This window comes from Camelina sativa, chromosome 18 (genome assembly GCF_030686135.1).
Source record: "Camelina sativa cultivar CO46 ecotype springtype chromosome 18, ASM3068613v1".
Taxonomy (NCBI): Eukaryota; Viridiplantae; Streptophyta; class Magnoliopsida; order Brassicales; family Brassicaceae; genus Camelina; species Camelina sativa.
The window spans coordinates 684,720-704,699 of record NC_141897.1 but is presented as its reverse complement, the minus strand read 5'-3'; the positions used below and the strand labels follow the sequence as shown (position 1 = coordinate 704,699).

Genomic DNA, 19,980 nt, shown 5'->3' with positions numbered 1-19,980 from the left:
ACGTGTGAATGTATGTACGCGTGTGAATCATTTTCAATCCTTGTTGTAATTTTGTTTACCTCTTTTTTTCTACCTACCCCATTTTTTATTACAGTGTGGGAACAAAACAAAAAAAATTCATAATTGTTGTTTGACATTTTTACTTTTGAACTTTTAAGTTTCCTTTTTTTATTGGTTAAGAAACTAATCATTTCTTACAGTTATGTAATATTTTAATGTGTATTTTCCACAGTAGAATTTTTTATTTATAATAAAAAAATATTTGTAAAAGAAATTATCTTGATAATATAAACTTTAAGAATTCTTGTATACTTCTGGTTCATATTAACGAAGTTTGTTAGATGTTAAAAAAAAAAAATAATCTTTTAAGAATTCTTATATGATATTGTAGGGTATGTTAAAATTAACATTAGTAGTTCGATGTCAAATTTGTTAGATGATAATGTTAATCTTCTTTGACACTCCTAATTCTTAATGTGCAGTTATAATATTAAATTGTTAAGTTACACATGTAACTTAGATTAAATCTAAAATACTAAAAATTAAAATCTAATTTTTATATTAAATTAGAAAGCCTAAAAATCTAACATCACTATTTGTAAAAAAAAAAATTGTTTTATTAACTTTGGAAAAGCATAACGAAATTGAGAATTCAACTGTCTATCACATTCTAAGATTGTAGATAAACATATGTTAGAGGAGAGGATGTCAGGGTTAGAGCTCATATAAACTACAACACATAATAAATTGGTACTAAGCGCAAAAAGTTTAGGTGTTTTGATCTCCCTATTTTATTATAATATTTTTCAATTTGGTTCTTTCATTTTCATAATCCATACAGATGTCAAGCTCTCTTAATCATCAAGATCTCTTAATAAAGTAAATTTTATTATGATAAACCAACTAGCTAGGGGACTAGATGTATTTATCTATAATTTCAAGATTCATAGAGTGTGTTTTCATAATCATTTCAATATGGGTCATATACCTTTTGGGATAAACGAAAAAATAGAATATTTTTGGTCTCATTTTAGTGGTCTAATCAATCACGTACGCCATACAAAATTCCAATAGTATTATGTCGGACTAAATAAGAAAATGGACTATAGTATAATTACTTTTATATATCCATAAGACATGATCAGATCATGCATATTATCTTAAATTTGAAACAAGGTACGTACGCCATACAAAAATTTAATAATATAATCTTAGTTAATGTTGGCCAAACTAAGAAAATAGATTAGCACTGGTTATATATAATATATCCATAAGACATAGTCAAATCATGCATGTTATATAAATTTGAAACATGCATGATTTATAAGTACTTTATATATTGTGGATTTAGAATACTAAATGGAATGGTCGTATTTTTTCTTCATTCCAATCCAAGCTAATTTGTGTTAGATTTTCCAACAACAAGGAATCGACGATACATAATCTTTACACGTGGATGCAGTGCAACATCTAATTGGTAGATATATATATATATAATACTATTGTTTATACAAAAAGATATGTAGTTTTGTAGAAGTAGAAACCAATATTAGAGTAATAAGAGATAAACACATAATAAAGTTATTGTTCAATTTTTTGTTGCATTATTGTTAATTTGTTTCAAGAATTTTGATTTCCTAAATTTTAATATTAAGCTTTAGAAATAAATTTTATGATTTTGAAAAATATTGTTTATTTTGTATAGTTCCCAAAAATCTTACAACTGGTTTTGTAATAGGAACGATATGAGATATCCCTAAACAACGCAATAACCCTTTTTGCACGTGCAAGTCACATATATCATGAATATATGAGTTATGAGGAGGACGTTCCTAATTATGAATACAGTAAACAAATAATGTTGAGGGAGATAGGTCAAGTCGGGTATGCCAAAAGAGTTGACATATGAAAATTTTGTTTAAAAAGTGAAAAAAAGAAGAAAAAAAAACTAATATGGACCAAAAAAAATAGAGATTATATATGGTGTTTATATCTAATTTTATTTCAAAATTTTCACACTATAACTTTTGATATTTATACCTAAAAGAATATTAATATTTGTTTTCTTCTCTAGAGAAAAAAATCTGTTCAATTTCTTTTTTTAATAAAAAAAAGAAATAAATAATTCTGTTTTACCGAAGGACCAAAAATATATTTTCCAAAGGTTTCTAATAAGTTGGGCCGATGGACGATGATGGTCCTGACAAGTGACAAGTGACAACAGTTGAAGCTAAATGGTCCTTATGTACAATGTACATGAAACCGAGTCAAAGTAGTTGCGGTAATAAGAGCAGAGCAATAATGTCTTAAGAGGACGTTCACACAATGAAACCCAAATTCTATGAACGTGTCTATAATTGTAGTTGATTTTAAATAATGAAGTATAATTTCGCTGAAGATCATAACTATGATAAATCTGATTTTCCAAGGTTAAAGCTTGATAATGCATGACTTGTCTATAACTCACAACAATTAATGCTTGATGACAGTTCTTCACAAACATCCAACTGAAAACGCTATGAATTGATGATGTTATTAACAGTAGAAACTAGAAAGCATTAAAAAAAATCTCCCATTGATCAACTTATCAAATAGTTAAAACGGAATAGGTCTGCTTTACAAAGTCAAAGACCTTTTCCTAAATTTTCGATACATTTTTCTTTGTGGACTACTTCAGAGAGATTTTTTAAAGCAGAAAGATTACAAATCTGAGGAAGATCAGTAGTTCAGTAGAGAGAGACTTTAACTGATTCACAGATTTTCGAAAGCGGAAAACAAAAGATGTAAGAACGGGGCTTGCTCACTTCTTTGAAGACACTGTCGTTGAATCAGGCTCTTTCCATGCAGCTTGCCATTGCTTGTCATATAACGTTGTCTCATCGAACAGATCCTTGAGTTTGTCAAAATCTTCGTTCTTTCGGATGAACAGAACTCCAGCTACAGACACAAACAAGAGTGTTTTGCAAAAGAAGTTCCCCATTTGATCAACAAGTCCTACTCCGGTAAGGCTATCAACAAAGTAAGCCATAAAGAACCCTATCATCGCAGCACGACCTACACCACCACCAAGAAAACAAAAAAAAAAACATTAAATAAAACCACTTGATGTTGCAAATGTCTAACTCCTAAGTGTTTTGGAAATCACCATTGAGTAGCTCAGCTTCAGGTAGATGGTATCTCTTCATCCATGCCCACCATGGAATAATCGAAGTATCAAAGAGTACAGGCTCGTCGTTACTAGTTGTTTCCGGGTTATCTTCAAGCCATTTTCTCCTCTTTGCCTCTACAAATAAATACATAATCAACCACAATAAATCACTCATCTTCTCATACACTATATCTTACAAACCAAAGCAGAGCCTTTCCTAGTAACAGAGCATTAACAAAGATCATGTTTTTTTTGCTCATTCCAAATTCTATCTAAATTCGTAACAAAAGGTGAAGCATTAGATTCAAGTTGTTAGGAGGATCTAACCAGAAACGATTACAGAGTCCCAATCTGTTTTGCCATCTTTCTCGAACTGTTTCAGATCCCAAGTTCCATTAACCCACTTCGCATTCTCGAATTTGATCACAGTCGTCGTTGTGCTCGGGTCAGTCTCGACGGCGTCGTTTTCAGAAGCGGAGGAGCTTTCAACCGGAGGTTTCACGGGAGCTTCCTCTACAGCCACAGCCTCAGGTTTCGGAATCTCCGCGACGGTGGCGGAAACAGGTGAAGTCGTACCATTGTCGGAGGAAGCACGAGGGACGACGGAGACGAGAGAGAAACGTTTGGTGGAGGAGAAGAGGAGAGAGGATGGGATCTTGGGGATGAGGTTAGGGTTTTGAAGTGATGATGAGATTGGTGGAGAGAACAACGCCATGGATATAGACATAGATCTCTCTCTCTTCTCTTCTCTCTCCTCTGCTCTGAAGTTTTTTTTTTGTTTTCAGAGTTCGTTTTTGAATGTGTGGTTTGAAATGAAGCTTTGAAGTGAAGTGAAAGAGATGTGATCATCGTTAGAAACTTGGAATGTATGTCGTTTTTGTTTTTGTTTTTTTTTTTTCAGGTTAAGGAAACTACGTGATGTTTATTTTTATCATCGAAAACGAGACTATTGAATGGGCTTTTACATTTAGCGCTCGGCCCAAATAGAACTAGAATTCAAAACCGACTTAAAACCACACTCTCTCCGTCTATATCGACGCGTGGTTTACGAAATGACTAGACAAATTAAAAATGTCCTTGGTCTTTTTTTCTTTAATACTAGTTTTTATTTTATTTTCTACAGTCAGTCTTTAATATTTTTTTTATACAAGTAATAATAATAGACAAAAGACAAAGAAAAGTCTTTGTAAGTAAACAGATATGTAAATAGATTAGGAGATTTTCAATTTGTCATTTCTATAAATTATAAGTTATTATCCAAAAACATTTTATCATAAAATTGAAATAAAACAAGCGTCGATAGCTCAATTGGTAAAGTCTATGACAAAAATTAGAGGTTGTCGATTTAAGGAATAACTTTTGGAAAAGAAACCATATAAAATGTTATGATTTCTGACGTGAGGAGATATACGTATCTAGATCTGGAATCTTTTAGTAATTTAAAAAAAATAGAAATAGAATGATTCCTAAGCCATAAACACTATTTTTTTTGTTTTTGTTAAACTCTTGACCTAACGGCTAAAATTCTTTGCTAATTTGTTTAACGCCTAGAAATTTTCTGACATTAAATCATAACGCTACAAGATTTTAGAATATGTAATTCCAAGAATAATCCTATGTGGACGACTCTCATTGGTTGATGACGATTTTTAGATATTTCATTTGCTTCGCGGCAAAGTCTCAACTCTTTTTTTAATGGGACGACGACGGTCTCAACGTTTCAGGAACTTTCCAGAACTGCCCTTTCCCATGTTTATTTCCCTTACACGTGTTGCGAGGGAGTAATTTACATAAAAATATCAAGGGTATTATTGTCAAGTTCTGTCCCAATCATTAGCCCTATAAATCACATTATCGAGTTTTCTGTAGTAATTTTCATTATCGATTTCGATTTCTCTCTATAGTCAAAAGAAAAAGAAAAAAAACCAATGGATGCGTTCTCGTCCTTCTTCGAATCTCCTCAACCAGGTAGCAGAAGCTGGAGCTATGATTCACTTAAAAACTTCCGTCAGATTTCTCCCTCCGTTCAGAATCATCTCAAGCGGGTAAGTTTTCTCCGTCGCCGCGCCGATACGATTCAATCGGTGGTTTTGTTTGATTAGAGACTATTGTTAGTTAGTTTGTTACACGATTGAGTTTTGAGATTCGTTTCGTTCTCGTTCAATTGATCGGTCTGGCTATCGCGATTACATCCCAATTTCTAGGATTTGAACGAATCGTTGCGGTTGGTGCTTTCCATAGATTTCTAGGGTTTCTAATTCCGTCTTTCCATAGATTTCTAGGGTTTCTAATTGCGTCTTTCCATGAATCTGTTGTGCATGATTCTCTGGAGTGTTTAGGTTTATTATTATACTCACTAGTGATTATACTCTGATCCAAGGTCGTTTTGTTCATTGCTCGATTCTCGTGATTCATACGCATTTCCTAGAGGGGATTTGATTTTGTATACTCACATTTGTTACGTGTGTAATGTTGCTCATCTGGTGTTACATTTGTGGTTGAATTTGTAGGTTTATTTGACATTATGCTGTGCTCTCGTTGCGTCTGCCTTTGGAGCTTACCTCCATGTGCTCTTGAATATTGGTGGTCTTCTTACTACTATTGGATGTGTTGGAACTATGATTTGGCTGCTTTCATGTCCTCCTTATGAACAAGTAAGTGGACTAAATTTGTTGGTTGTGTCTCGAATTGTGTTGAAGACGTTTCAGTGTCCTGACATTGTTGTTTCTTTATAATATGCAGCAAAAGAGGCTATCTCTTCTCTTTGTTTCTGCTGTTCTTGAAGGTGCTTCTGTTGGGCCCTTGATCAAAGTGGCAATTGATGTTGACCCAAGGTACTTTTATTGTTGTTGATATTGGGTATTTGGATGCTAACTGTTCATGTTAATTATCTGTGAGGCTTATGCACTGACATTTATGTCTTTCTTTTGGTTTATCCAGCATCCTCATCACTGCCTTTGTTGGAACTGCGATAGCGTTTGTCTGTTTCTCTGCTGCAGCAATGCTAGCAAGACGCAGGGAGTATCTCTACCTTGGAGGACTGCTTTCATCTGGCTTGTCCATGCTTATGTGGCTTCAGTTTGCCTCTTCAATCTTCGGTGGCTCTGCTTCTATTTTCAAGTTTGAGGTAAACCAAGCATCATCTCCCTTTTAGAAAAATTTGTTCTTTTTGTTTAGAGGTATCTTACTTTCTCAGACATCTCACACTTGTTGTGATTTTCTCTTGGCGCAGCTATACTTTGGGCTCTTGATCTTTGTGGGATACATGGTGGTGGATACACAAGAGATCATAGAGAAGGCACATCTTGGTGACATGGACTACGTGAAACATTCATTGACCCTCTTCACCGACTTTGTAGCTGTATTTGTTCGGATTCTCATCATAATGGTAAGTTCATATGTCGTCTGATATAAAAGAATGGCATTTATCTGTTAGTAAACGTCCATTGATAGGTTTTTTTTGTTTATTTAATGCAGTTGAAGAACTCAGCGGATAAAGAAGAGAAGAAGAAGAAAAGGAGATACTAAGACTGAAAACGGCAGCAATGAAAGTAAATAGAGCGAGTGGTTAGTACCTGAAAAGCATTGTAATGGGGCTTTACATAGTCATCATGTTAAGCCGTTATGGTGTTTTACTTGTCAGAACACTCTTTTTGTGACAATACATGTTTCTCCACTTGAAAGGATTTGTTTGTTTTTCTTCCTTATAAATGTTTACTTAAGACTGTAAATGGCCGAAGTGGTTTCTAACTTGGTTTTATTCTCTTTCATATATCGTAAGCTTTTAATGAAACTATTTAGGAAAATCGGAAAATCATGAACCTGATTCTCAATTTGTTTAGTCCGGTTCATACGAGAATCTAAAACTGTACCTGAAAGCATTATGGTCGAGTTATGTCACTTTGGTGTTTTCACGATAGGTTAAGAAATGTGATACGAGCATCATGTGTCTGTGGTTGGACAACTTGGCAGATGAAGATCATAGTGAAACTGAAAGTGGTGGCAATGAAAGTAACTAGAGTGAGTGTTCAATACCTGGCTGAAAGCATTATGGTGACTTGATTGCATGGTTGAGTTGTTATGTCACTCTGGTGTTTTCACTAGTCAGTATCTCTTTTGGTGACAACACATATTTCTCCACTTAAAGAATTTGCATAAATACTACCTTCACATTGTAGATGGCCTAAACTTGGTTTTGTTCTTTTCATCTCTCAAGCTTTTCTTAGTCTTTAGATATTTAGGCGTATTGCACCTTTATTTTGGCTTCTTAATCCGCAGTAAGCTAAGAATCACAAGTAGGAGAAGTGACAATTTTATGGAACCTGATTCTTCATATGTTTTATGGTGGCCAGTATCATGGTATGGTTCAAACGAGAATCTGTCTTTTTCAATTAGAGGGTTACACAAGATGAATGGAACGAGTCTAATCACCAATGATAGATAACAAGTGATACCACCAGAATCACTCTAGTTGGAGAGTTTTCAAGTAAATGAAATACCAAAAACTCTAGTTGGAGAGTTTTCTTTTTCTTGGTAAACAATTGTCCGTAGAAAGTAGAAAGAAGAAAGAATTTGGTAACTATTATTTTAAGATGAACATTTTATCTAATAGTTGTCATTTTGTGATGTAGTGGTTGTGTGTTTTATTTAGCATGATTGTACGAATTATAAGCAGATCATCTCTCATATCATATGATATAGTGTACTTTGTTTTTATTTAAGCACTACTACTACTCGTGCATTACCTTTTGTTATTGTTAACCTTATCCCATCCATTACCATTAGTCACGTCGCCTCATCTCCACCGTCCGATTCTATCATCATCACATTATTTCACCAAAATTTTCGTAAAAGCTAGCAGGCAGTCCAATTTACTCTCACGAGGTTTACACCATTTTATATTCCTTTTTGCCCTGTAATTACAACATTGCATTATATAGTAAGCATAGAAGTTGTATGGCTGAAGTGTGACTATTTTTTTTCTTCAGATGAGCATAGCAAATTACAACACGTTTTGGACAATTTAATCATGTGATTTGTATATTGTGTATAACGTTGTTTTGTTTGTATATATACGTTATTTCTGTAAGCATTTGGTTTTTAAATTCACTGTATACTTATTTAAGCAATGTTATTATAATTTAACCCTACTATCATGTTGCATATTAAAAAAAATGCCATTACGTTATATTTAATTTAATAACTACAAACTTATATTGGTTTATAAAATAATAAAACGATATTTTCAAAATTATTTGATAAAATTATTTTGACAGGTTTTATTTATTGTTTCAGAAATCTTAAGAAACAATAAAAAAATATTTAAAACAATTATAAAACTTAATTTTATTTATAAAACTAAAATTAAATATTTGCATATATAAATCATTTAATAATGATAGATATATTTTAAAACTAAGATACAACATTGCTTATATTTTAAAAATATCTCTATATATTTATTTAAGCAATGTTGTTAGAACTTTAATCAGCTTTGATGGGTATATTACAAAAAATGCTATTACATTTTAATTAATATAATAACTAACAAAAAAAAGTCTATATTTGTTTACAAAATACATCTACGAATTTTTAAAATTATTTAATGAAATTATTTAACAGAATCAATTTATTTTTTCAGAAATCTTAGGAAATAATAACAAACTATTTAATTGGCTAAAATTTTTTTTTTTATACACAATATTCATTACATAAACAGTACTAAGTGTATAATGTTGACAATATACATATACATAATCTAATTATAATTTCAACATATAAAGTTAATATATATTAACATGTTATACCAATAATTGCTATGGTAACAATATTAACACCAATCACTATTGTAAATTTGGTATATTAAGAACTCTAAACACGATCACGTCAATTTGTAATACCATATCACGGGTCAATACATGTTTTGTTAGGGTTTTTTAGACTTTACCGAATTTATAATTAACGAATTTGATACTGCACCCAAACTAAAGTAGTAGCACCAACTAGGAGTCAAAATCGGAGTATGAAATAATGTAATTAAATATATAATTCTATAAAATATATAAAATAAAGAAAATTTCTACTAGTATTTTGTTACAAATAAATCTAAATTTACGTAAATATTTCCCCATGCTGTACAGCGTGGGTCACTATCTAGTATATATTTATTTTTTCAATATAGATTTTTATATATATATATATATATGAAATGATGTGTTATATATTAGTATATACATCTATCTAAAGAAATCCTTGATATAAAAAAATAATCTAAATGTGAAATCAATCAAATTACATTTTAATATTTTCCCCCGGTTATTTGGTATTTCTTTTATCATTTGCTGATAACAACTTTTCTAACAAAGTTTTAACTAGTAACACTTTCTTTTTTTTAATCATTAATAAGATGATCCTATGTATTGACGTCTAACGTTAAATACTACGATTTTAAAAACTATTTAACATTGTAATTACATATTGTTTTCATATGTCTCTTGCCAAAAAGTACTATTATTTGATTGAGACTCCACATTATATTTGGAGTTACGTAACAATAATCAGAGTTTCCTACAATTTGCTTTTTTCCTGGAAATAATAAAAAAAAACCTATTTTTTTTTGGTTAGATACATCTCATCGATCGTGAGTAACATGCTACAATTTCACCAAACCTCAAAATTATGTGGATCTTGGTCATTGATGATTGCATTATATTTTAATAAGAAAAAAAAAATCATATAGTTAAAAAAAGAGAGATTTGGAATATTAAAATACGCGTAGACACCGAGAAATGTACCCCCAAAAAAATAAAATTAGTTCACTAATCACATTCACAAAACCACAAATGGTGGGACCCATCATTACACAGAACAAACGGTGCAGAAGAGAAAAAGAGTTGTGTCCATGATCATCGTCGTCGTCGTCATTACGGCCGGTGACTTCACAAACCATTTAATTTTGTTTTTCTTTTCTTTGATATTATTAATTTATTAATTTTACCAAACGTCATGCCATTGCATACTTTCGAACAAGTTACACCTAATCTTATTAACCTAGTCTTATCTTTATTAAAAAGACAATATCAATTATTCACTACATCAACTATTTAATATTGAAACTTTAAAAAGTGAAAAAAACTAATTTTGATACTTTCTTTTCCATCTTGGCTTATTTACTAAAAAAGTCCATGTCATACTCATTACATAACAACATACACACCTAATGTAAAACAAAGAAATGGGATTGTCCTGTAATTGGAAATTAACAGAAAACTCCAAGTTTACTTTTAATATATTGTTGCAAAAACATACACCTGTAATACAATACAAATATTTTTAGAGAAAGGTAAACATTTCTATTCTTTTTAATCTACATTTGTTGTTCTCTCATGATTGTTATTGTCACAATTAAAAATGAGTTAATCTTCTTTTGGAATATATATGGAAATAAAGAAATTAAAAAAAAAACAAAAAAAAAAAAACAAGAAGGGAAAAAGTCTATAGTCAACAGGAAGGGACCATAAGGCACAAGCAAATGATATTCCTCCAGCCCCTCACTTTCTAACCATTAGAGATGTTTCTCTCTTAAATTATTGAAAGATTTATATCTCACTTAATATTTAATTAAAATAACAATATGGAAATATATATTATTTTCATAGCATTTTCACAGAGGTTTTTGGACACATGGAAGAAACACAATTAATATAAATCAGCTAATATTAGTTAACTTATTATATATATATATATATAGTATTTTTAATTACTACATTAACCAGATGGGGAAAAAATCATTTAAGGTAACCAAGTAATTAGAAAAAAATCTGTAAAACATTAGATGAAAAAAAGCTAAGCCAGGAGAAGAAGCTTAAACATTACCTTTCTCATTATATACAAATTACAGACCAAATTAAATAATTTAAAAAGCCATTTTTTCACATTAAACACAAAAAAATGCAAAAAACAAATCACACCCTCTCTTATAAACCACACTTTCTCTCTCTTTCCCTTTTTCACAGCCATTTGTTAGATTCCTCTCTCAATAAGTCTCTTCTCTTTTCTATTGGAACCTGTTTTTTCTTTGCATTAGACTGATTAAGCTCAAAGGCTCAAAGCAAAAAAAAAAAAAAAACCCATAAATAAAAAAACCTTCTTCTTGATTTCGGATTTTTTGAATATTTTCTGGGCTGTTCTTGTTTTTTCATTTTCTTGGTTGAGGTTTTTTTTTTTTTTTTAAAACACTTTTTGTGTTTTGTTTTCTGGGTTTTTATTTTGGCTTTCTTCTGCAAACATAAAACTCTTCTTTTTTTTCTTCTGGGTTTTTTTTTCTTCGTAGATAAGCTTCCCAAAACCCAGTCTTTGTATAGCTGAAATTAGTAAACAACCTTAAAACTCAATTTCACAAATTCTCTGAAATTGTATAATTTTTTGAAAAAAAGTGAAAATAAAAAGGGATGGGTAAGCAAGGGCCTTGCTATCACTGTGGAGTTACAAGTGAGTTCTTGTTTCTTCAATTCTCGATTTGATTTCTTTGACTATTCAAGAACTGTGTGATAATGCAAACGTTACTTTGGAGACATGAACAAGATTGAGCATTTTAAAATGATTTGGTTTGGTTTGTGTCTGTGTTTATTATGATCACAAGACCACGTTCTATGTAGGGTCCTTTGTTGCTTTTGATCACTCTTATTGAGCTTTGAATTGTTTATCAAATGAACAGTGAACTCATAGATTGTGTCTGAGACTCAATATATTATGATGTTAAGCACGTATTAAGATTGATTGTTTGGTCTTGAAAGTATCATTCATTGTTCTTGTTGTTCCTACTATTGAGTGTTTGATCATTGGGAACATATTTGTAAACAGGCACACCTCTATGGCGAAACGGGCCACCAGAGAAGCCGGTGTTGTGCAATGCGTGTGGTTCTAGGTGGAGAACTAAGGGAACATTAGTGAACTACACACCTCTTCATTCTCGTGCTGAAGGTGATGAGATAGAGATTGAGGATCGTAGAGCTCATCAAAGGGTGATGATTAAAGGAATGTCTTTGAACAAAAAGATTCCCAAGAGAAAGACATATCAAGAAAATTTCACAGTTAAAAGAGCAAACTTGGAATTCAGTACCGGTTTCAAGAGGAAGGCTCTGGACGAAGATGCTAGCAATAGATCGAGTTCAGGATCGGTTGTATCAAACTCTGAGAGCTGTGCACAATCTAATGCGTGGGAAACGACGTTTCCTTGTAAGAGGAGGACAGGTGTGGGCCGTCCAAAGGCTGCTTCTTCTGTTGAAAAACTCACAAAGGATCTTTATACCATTCTACAAGAACAGCAGTCTTCTTGTCTCTCTGGTTCTTCAGAATGTGATTTACTTTTTGAGAATGAAACACCAATGTTGTTAGGACATGGGAGTGTTCTTATGAGAGATCCTCACAGCTCGGGTGCTCGAGAAGAGGAATCTGAAGCTAGCTCATTCTTAGTTGAGAGCAGCAAGTCCTCATCAGTTCATTCTGCTAAGTTTGGTGGCAAAGCTATAAAGCAGGAGTTACTGAAGAGGTAAATAACTTGTGGAAGACAATAAAGATCGAAGATTGCTTTTGGAGATTCTGATGACCCTTTTTTGTTGCAGGAGCAAGTCTCAAGTCTTAGGAAGACATAGTTTACTACTCTGTAGCATAGATTTAAAGGTAACTTCATTTGCATACCAACAACTGTGTTTCTTCAAAAATCAATTGATTGCCTTAAGTTGACTTGGGAACATATCCCTGCAGGATGTTTTCAACTTCAATGAGTTCATAGAAAAATTCACTGAGGAAGAACAGAAAAAACTAATGAAATTACTTCCTCAAGTTGACTCTGTTGATCGTCCTGATAGGTAATTTAACTCAATGAAACTTCAGTATTTACAAATTTCAGTGGCTTATTCGAGTTCTTCTTATACTTCCCTGTTTTCTCCTTTACCAGCCTCAGAAGCATGTTTGAGAGTTCTCAATTCAAAGAGAACTTCTCCTTGTTTCAACAACTTGTAGCAGATGGTGTTTTTGAGACATCTTCTTCATCGGGATCAAAACTTGAAGACATCAAGACTCTTGCAAAGCTTGCTTTATCCGATCCTAACAAATCCCATTTGTTGGAAAGCTATTACATGCTCAAGGTTTTCAACATATACTCTTTTCTTGAAACAAATAGTTTCTATACTTTTGGACTTTGTTCACTTAATCTCTTTGCTTCAGGAACAGAGAAAAGAGATTGAAGACTCTGTCACTACACCATCAAGGGTCTCAAACCTGAGTCCATCAAATAATAATAGTCTTGTAACCATTGAAAGACCTTGTGAAAGCTTAAACCAAAACTTCTCAGGTCAATTAAGATTCTTGAGTCAATCCATAAGTTTCTGCGATAATATCTGTCTGTTTCTGATTATATTGAGGTTTTGTATCCTTCAGAGACAAGGGTTGTGATGAGAAGCCAAGTGATGAAGATTAGATCAAACCACATCAAAACAGAAGAGATTTTAGAGAATAGTGTCTCTTCCTTTAACCCTATGAGCTGTGGTGGATCTCTAGTGTTTAGCTATGAAGATAATGATATTTCTGATCAAGATCTTCTTCTTGATGTGCCGTCGAATGGATCATTCCCTCAAGCAGAGCTTCTTCACATGATATGAAAGAAGATAAAAGTTTCTCAAACTCATTGGTGTTTCTCAGAACAAACACTAAGACTTTACATGATCTCTCTCTCTCTTGAAGGGAAAACACTTTTGCTCTTTAAGCTCTTTGGCCATTTGAGATTTTTCTGCACTAGAAATTGCAATTTGCAGATAGAAAAGGAAGGATTTTTATGTAAGGACTCTGTCTAATGGTCTTATATGTATATGTTGATACATATGTCTTATTGTTCTTACTAAACTCTAAGAACAAGAAACTTTCGATTTCTTTTACCTTTTTTTCTCAAAAAATACTTAGTTCACTCATAAGGTGAACCCCTTTGTTAAGTATTGACTTGGTTTAGATTTAGGAAAGTTAAGTATTGGCTTGGTTTGGTTTAGATTTTACAATCACAACAAAATTATGTGTCGGTTTGAGTTTATAAATGAGATAGTTAGGGTTTAGATTTTATAATTAGAACAAAATTATATGTCGGTTTGGGTTTACAAATGAAATGGTTAGGGTTTAGCTTTTACAATTAGAATGAAATTATATGTCGGTTTGAGTTTACAAATGAAATGGTTAGGGTTTAGATTTTACAATTAAAATGAAATTATATGTCGGTTTGGGTTTACAAATGAGATGGTTAGGGTTTAGATTTTACAATTAGAATGAAATTATATGTCGTTTTGGGTTTACAAATGAAATGGTTAGGGTTTAGATTTTACAATTAAAATGAAATTATATATCGGTTTGGGTTTATAAAAGAGCGGTTTGAGTTTTTAATCTTATAATAATATATACATATTTTGTTTCCTTATTTTATAAGGAAATGAATAAATAGTTTATTAAATGTACTGTAACATATCAAATTATCATTGGATAAAATAAGAAGAAGTGAACAAAAGTGTTCATCTTAGGAGTGAACCTAAGAATTGTTCTTTTTTCTCTTTAAAGTTTAAATTTGTGCTTTATTTTGTGTAGATAAATACTTAGGTTCACCGCTAGGGGTTAACCTTTGTATTTACCCCCTCCTCTCTCAACCAATCCGAATATTTTATCTAATATTTTATTTAAAAAATAAATCATAATTAAATTAAAAAGCAAAACAAATTAAGGAAACAAATTCTGTATACTTTTATTTAAGGAAAATTAAATATTGGTTTGCTTTAGATTTTACAATTAAATGAGGTTATATATCGGTTTGAGTTTATAAATGAGAATTATGGTTTCAATTTTACAATTAAAACAAAACTATATGTTGGTTTGGGTTTACAAATGAGGTGGTTAGAATTTAGATTTTAGAATTAGAACAAAATTATATGTTGGTTTGGGTTTACAAATGAGGTGGGTAGGGTTTAGATTTTACAATTAAAACAAAATTATATATCGGTTTGAGTTTACAAATGAGATGGTTAAAGTTAAGATTTTACAATTAGAACAAAATTATATGTCGGTTTGGGTTTACAAATGAGATGGTTAAGATTTAGATTTTACAATTAGAATGAAATTATATGTCGGTTTGGGTTTATAAACAAATGATTTAAGTTTTTAATTTTATAATAATGTATACAAATTTTATTTCCTTATTTTATAAGAGGGTGAATGAAGAGGTTCACCCCTATGGATGAACCCAAGTATGTCTCTTTTGTGTAGGATGAGAAAATATTTAGTAGCATTTTGATACCCAAATCTTATTATATAAACCTTGGTTCTCAAAGTTAGTAAGTCACCAGATTGTGACACTTGTTAGTTTTAACGATTAGAGATCAAAGTTAAAAATTCACCTGATCATGACACGTGTCAATTTTAACGATTAAATATCAAAATTAGTAACTCATCTGATCGTAACACATGTCAATTTTAACGATAAAAAATCACAGTTTTAAAGCTTTGTAAAAAAAGCGTAAGATAATTGTAATCTTATTATATTTAAAAAAAACAACTAAGATAAATATACTATGTATCATCCATATCAAAGTTTCACTGTTACAAAAGATTCTCAACCACTACATGGTAAAATAAATATACTATGTGCGTCATCCATATTTGGTCGTATAATTATACTATATAACCTAACACATAAAATTTTATGTTATTGTTTGCACAAAAAAATAAAAAAATAAATTTTATGTCTTTATGGTTAACCAATTTCGGACACTCAGTACTGCAACAAGATTTGTGAAGGCACATGCGAAGAACACGAAGAAAATGAAAATCATGAAAAACTGATTGGCAGTCTTCGGAAAAAAAAGCTTGAATTGAAGTTTGAACTATTTTTTTTATTATCTTAAAAATATTTAAAATAGGGTTTTCAAATTATTCATTAACATGATCATGACACTTGTCAAGTATACTGATGAGATGTTGACACATGTCAAAAAAATTATTTTTTAAAACAGATAATTAAGGAAAAAACATCAAATCTAAATAAAATTTACATGTTTATATCTAAAAAAAATTAAATCAAAAAAGAAAGTTAACAAAACTAATCTATTTTCCATTGTACATTACTTATATAATACGTGTTTTCTCGATAAGATTTTGACATGTATAAATAAACAAGTAATTCACTAATCATGTATATTATTAGCTTATTAATAAATAAATAGTGAATAACAAATTTAAAAAGAATAACAGAAGTTATGTCAAAATAATTATTATTTTTGAAACATAATAAGACAGCTAATGAAGAAAATAACATTATATCTACATAACATTACATGTTTCTATCAAAAGCTTTGATCTTTGATTTTTTTTTCTTATATAATTTTGTCGATCTATTGTGTGGGTTTTTGATTCGTGCGGGTTTTTCAATGGAAGCTATCTGATACAAAAAAAGAAATTGAAGTATATAAACCCACTAATTTAATCGAGGATGGAGACACTGATGGAGGTTACAAAAATGATTCTATAGTTAGTAGCATTATAAATTTGGAAGATAAGTCGGTGGTTGATGTTTTTGGTCAAAATTTAAAGTTGTCTTTTCTGAATAATGTTGATGATTCTGGTATTGAAACAAGAGCTGCTTGATCGAATAATTGAGAAGCGGTTTCAAATTTGGGAATTCGGAACAGTATACCATTATAATATTGGTTTCAAACCGGATTTATGTGGTTTTCTATCGAATTAGGTTCGCAAAACCGTTTAAACCAGGTATATAGAAATATATATGATCATTTTTGATTCAGGTAAAAATAAGTTGAGAATTTGTGATTCGAGAATATTTGAGACGAGGTCTTAGCTTTAAGTTAGTTAAGTACAATTGGATAATTCTGAAGAGTAAATTGGTTGTTGATCCTTAACGTGATTATGACATATGTCATGTTTTGGATTGTATATAAAGTTTCTATTTTGTATATCTAGTTATCTAAGACTTATATATATATATATATCCTGATTATAATTTTCAAATTTTTATTTTTATTATTATATTAACTTTTCTCAATTTCTCAACTTTTATTGGGTTAGTCATAAAATCATTGTAATCGAGTAGATAATTTTCACCAATTGTTCATCCAAAATATCTTTGGAGTAAAAAAAATTTCATGGTTAAAGAAATTATGTCACAAAACAATTTTAGTAATTATAAGAACTATAATTATGCCAAACTGAAAGTAAAACAACATAAAATTTGTTTAATTTGTTTAGAAGACATTTTATAGGTGGTGATAAAGAGCATACTTTAACAATAAAATAATTTTGGGTGTAAAAACATATTTTTAATGGTAAAACATAGAGTAAATTTATATGTGGTTACTTATTAAATGTTGCTTTGATGAATTTGTTGAATGTAAAATATTTTGTAAATAAGTTGTGAAACGTTTTTGAAATTTGACAATAATAATAGTTAAAAATTTATAAATGTAAATAAATGTATGAAGGTAAATACAAATATTCTCTAACTTAAATTATTTATATATTTACTTTAGGAAATATTTTTTTTTTATATATTTTCAAAAAATTATTTAAGGTTTAGGATTTTGTTTTTTAACAATTTTTATACCTGTACATCGTGTGTGCCCTTATCTAGTACAGAAATAAAGCAATGAATTCTTTATCTAAGTACATAGTTTCTATATATCTAATACGTACATATACATAAAATTTGTTTTAAACAATTAAAAATGTAAAAGATAATAAGAAAAATATAACACAACCTACGTATATGAACAAAAATTCTGTAATTTTGTTAATTTTTAAAACTGTGAAAGGATAATTCAAATCAATATTAAAGTAAAAATTATTAAAAGATAATTACAAAAAACATACTCACGTAATTAATATAATACCAAAATTATGGAAATTATACAATCATTAATCCTAGAAGAAAAAAGATTATAAATATTCACCATTTCTTCACCTTGATATAAAACAAATAAATTGTGTCATTTTCTCTCATTAAACCAAAATAATTTTGTCAAATTAAAACACCACCATTTCTTCAATTTTGTTCTATTACGACATATATATATATATATATATATATATATATATTTGGTATGTTTTGTTTGTTTACAACAGATAATAAGAATTTCACACATAGAAACATTGATCCTCATCAGACTAACGACTTAATAACAAAATCCATTAACATCGTGCATTATTTGGTAAAGTCACCAAAAATTCATGATTTATTTGGAAAATCAATAACAATTAGATAATTTACTTCATCACCAACAAAATTCATGTTTTTTCACCATTTTAAAATAGTTCATGCTTTTATTTGACTTTTCCCCAAATTTTACCTTTTTTTTAATCTAATTTAGTTAAAAAAAAATTTGGTCAGCAATCCCAAAACCATAATTCATATTAAATTAATATTTTTTTTTCTTATACATATAGATAAATTACAGAGTAAACCAGAACCAAAGTAAAATATGGTTTCAACTTCCAGTTCTCTTTCTCGTTTCTTGAGCAAGAATCAATATTTTTTTTAAAGAATCAAGAGAAGTCAATGAAGAAGAAATAGTCAGTATATATAACTAAAAAACTGAAACCGGTGAAGTCCTAGAGGGATGTAACATTGTGGCTATTGTGACACAAAAACCTAGCTAAAGCAATTGATATTGTGTTTACTGTTAATAGGTGAACCATATTAACTAATAACACACGAAAGACATTTAAAGAAGTAGGTGTTATAACAAATTAACAATGCCCTCTGAAGTTCATGGTTGGAATTGTAGGTGTTAATTGGGTTTAATTATATATGTAAATGATCTACAAGATAGCAAAAGCAGAACACAATGTACTACAAACCTGTCAAAAAAGAAAAAAATGGAGAATATGGAAAATCAATACAATAAAACTATAATGTTTCTCACCATAGCATGACATATCAGCCTCAACTTTGAAGCTCTTATTGACACATCAGTTAATATCATTGACCAATTAAATTAAAACAAATAATACAGATCAGCTTACAAATTGCCACAATGAACACATAATTGTCTTCTCTTCATCAATCGATTTCAGAATTTCAACCTAACAAAATTGTTTATCTTCTGCGCATCTCAACTAAATTCTTATTCTTGATAATTCCGACGATCGCATAAGCGTTCAGTGATTGTTTTAGTCTATCTAACTATGATTCTTCTACTTTTTTTGTTTTTTCTACTTTTTGTTTCCAGTTAACAAAATTCTGTTTTTTTATGTCTCTTAATTTGAGGGATTGTGGAAGATTTCAAAGCTGTAAATGTGAGAATTTGAGATGAATTTTTGAGATAAGCTATGTGTTTGAAACTTGAAATTACTATGAATGTTGGTGAAGAGAAGAGTCAAGAAGTCTCTTCAAGCGGCTTCGTGTTTTGTTTGCTCTTCTCCTTCACGCGTCTTTGCTTTGAAGCTTGCTCATGTTTTTTCTCTTTCATGGTGGTTAGTTTCTTCTTCTTAAGTTTGGTGGCTTCACTTCTGTTGTGACTTTACCAATGCGATATATTATCTCTCTGTTTACTTATTTGGGTGTGAAAGAAGCTAGAACTTTGCTGGAGAAGACTTGTGCGATTTTGAAAGATGGATTGTCTAAAGAAGAAGTGAAGCTTTTGTTGATCGATGAGAACAAATGCAAGACTTTTAAAAACTGTAAAGCATTTAGAATGTGTCTGCAACTTTAGCTTACTTTATCTACAACTTTACCTTCAAAAACCCTTTTGAGTTTCAACAATATACATTACAATAACCGTTTCTGATAG

The 19,980-nt window shown here is 30.5% G+C and overlaps 3 protein-coding genes across 4 annotated transcripts; 2 read left to right on the top strand and 1 right to left on the bottom strand.

Moving 5' to 3' along the window:
- Positions 1-2,554: 2,554 nt before the first annotated feature.
- On the bottom strand, positions 2,555-4,047 carry LOC104760179 (light-harvesting complex-like protein 3 isotype 2, chloroplastic). Its single transcript, XM_010483063.3, has 3 exons — positions 3,476-4,047; positions 3,146-3,283; positions 2,555-3,054 (listed from the first exon to the last, which is right to left on the bottom strand). The coding sequence occupies exons 1-3, from the start codon at positions 3,873-3,875 to the stop codon at positions 2,801-2,803; spliced, it is 792 nt and encodes a 263-aa protein (XP_010481365.1). The 5' UTR covers positions 3,876-4,047; the 3' UTR covers positions 2,555-2,800.
- An 823-nt stretch (positions 4,048-4,870) lies between these two features.
- Positions 4,871-6,879, top strand: LOC104760178 (bax inhibitor 1). Its single transcript, XM_010483061.3, has 6 exons — positions 4,871-5,193; positions 5,659-5,802; positions 5,891-5,982; positions 6,089-6,275; positions 6,381-6,536; positions 6,626-6,879. Exons 1-6 carry the CDS (start codon positions 5,077-5,079, stop codon positions 6,674-6,676), a joined length of 747 nt encoding a protein of 248 aa, XP_010481363.1. The 5' UTR covers positions 4,871-5,076; the 3' UTR covers positions 6,677-6,879.
- A 4,184-nt stretch (positions 6,880-11,063) lies between these two features.
- Positions 11,064-14,082, top strand: LOC104760177 (GATA transcription factor 27). 2 transcript variants are annotated; one of them, XM_010483060.3, is made up of 7 exons: positions 11,064-11,638; positions 12,011-12,698; positions 12,772-12,829; positions 12,914-13,017; positions 13,107-13,296; positions 13,382-13,502; positions 13,589-14,082. In XM_010483060.3, exons 1-7 carry the CDS (start codon positions 11,599-11,601, stop codon positions 13,807-13,809), a joined length of 1,422 nt encoding a protein of 473 aa, XP_010481362.1. In that variant the 5' UTR covers positions 11,064-11,598; the 3' UTR covers positions 13,810-14,082. The 2 variants fall into 2 exon arrangements, with proteins under 2 accessions (XP_010481362.1, XP_010481361.1); XM_010483059.3 differs by having other exon boundaries at positions 11,099-11,638; positions 13,376-13,502.
- Positions 14,083-19,980: the final 5,898 nt, after the last annotated feature.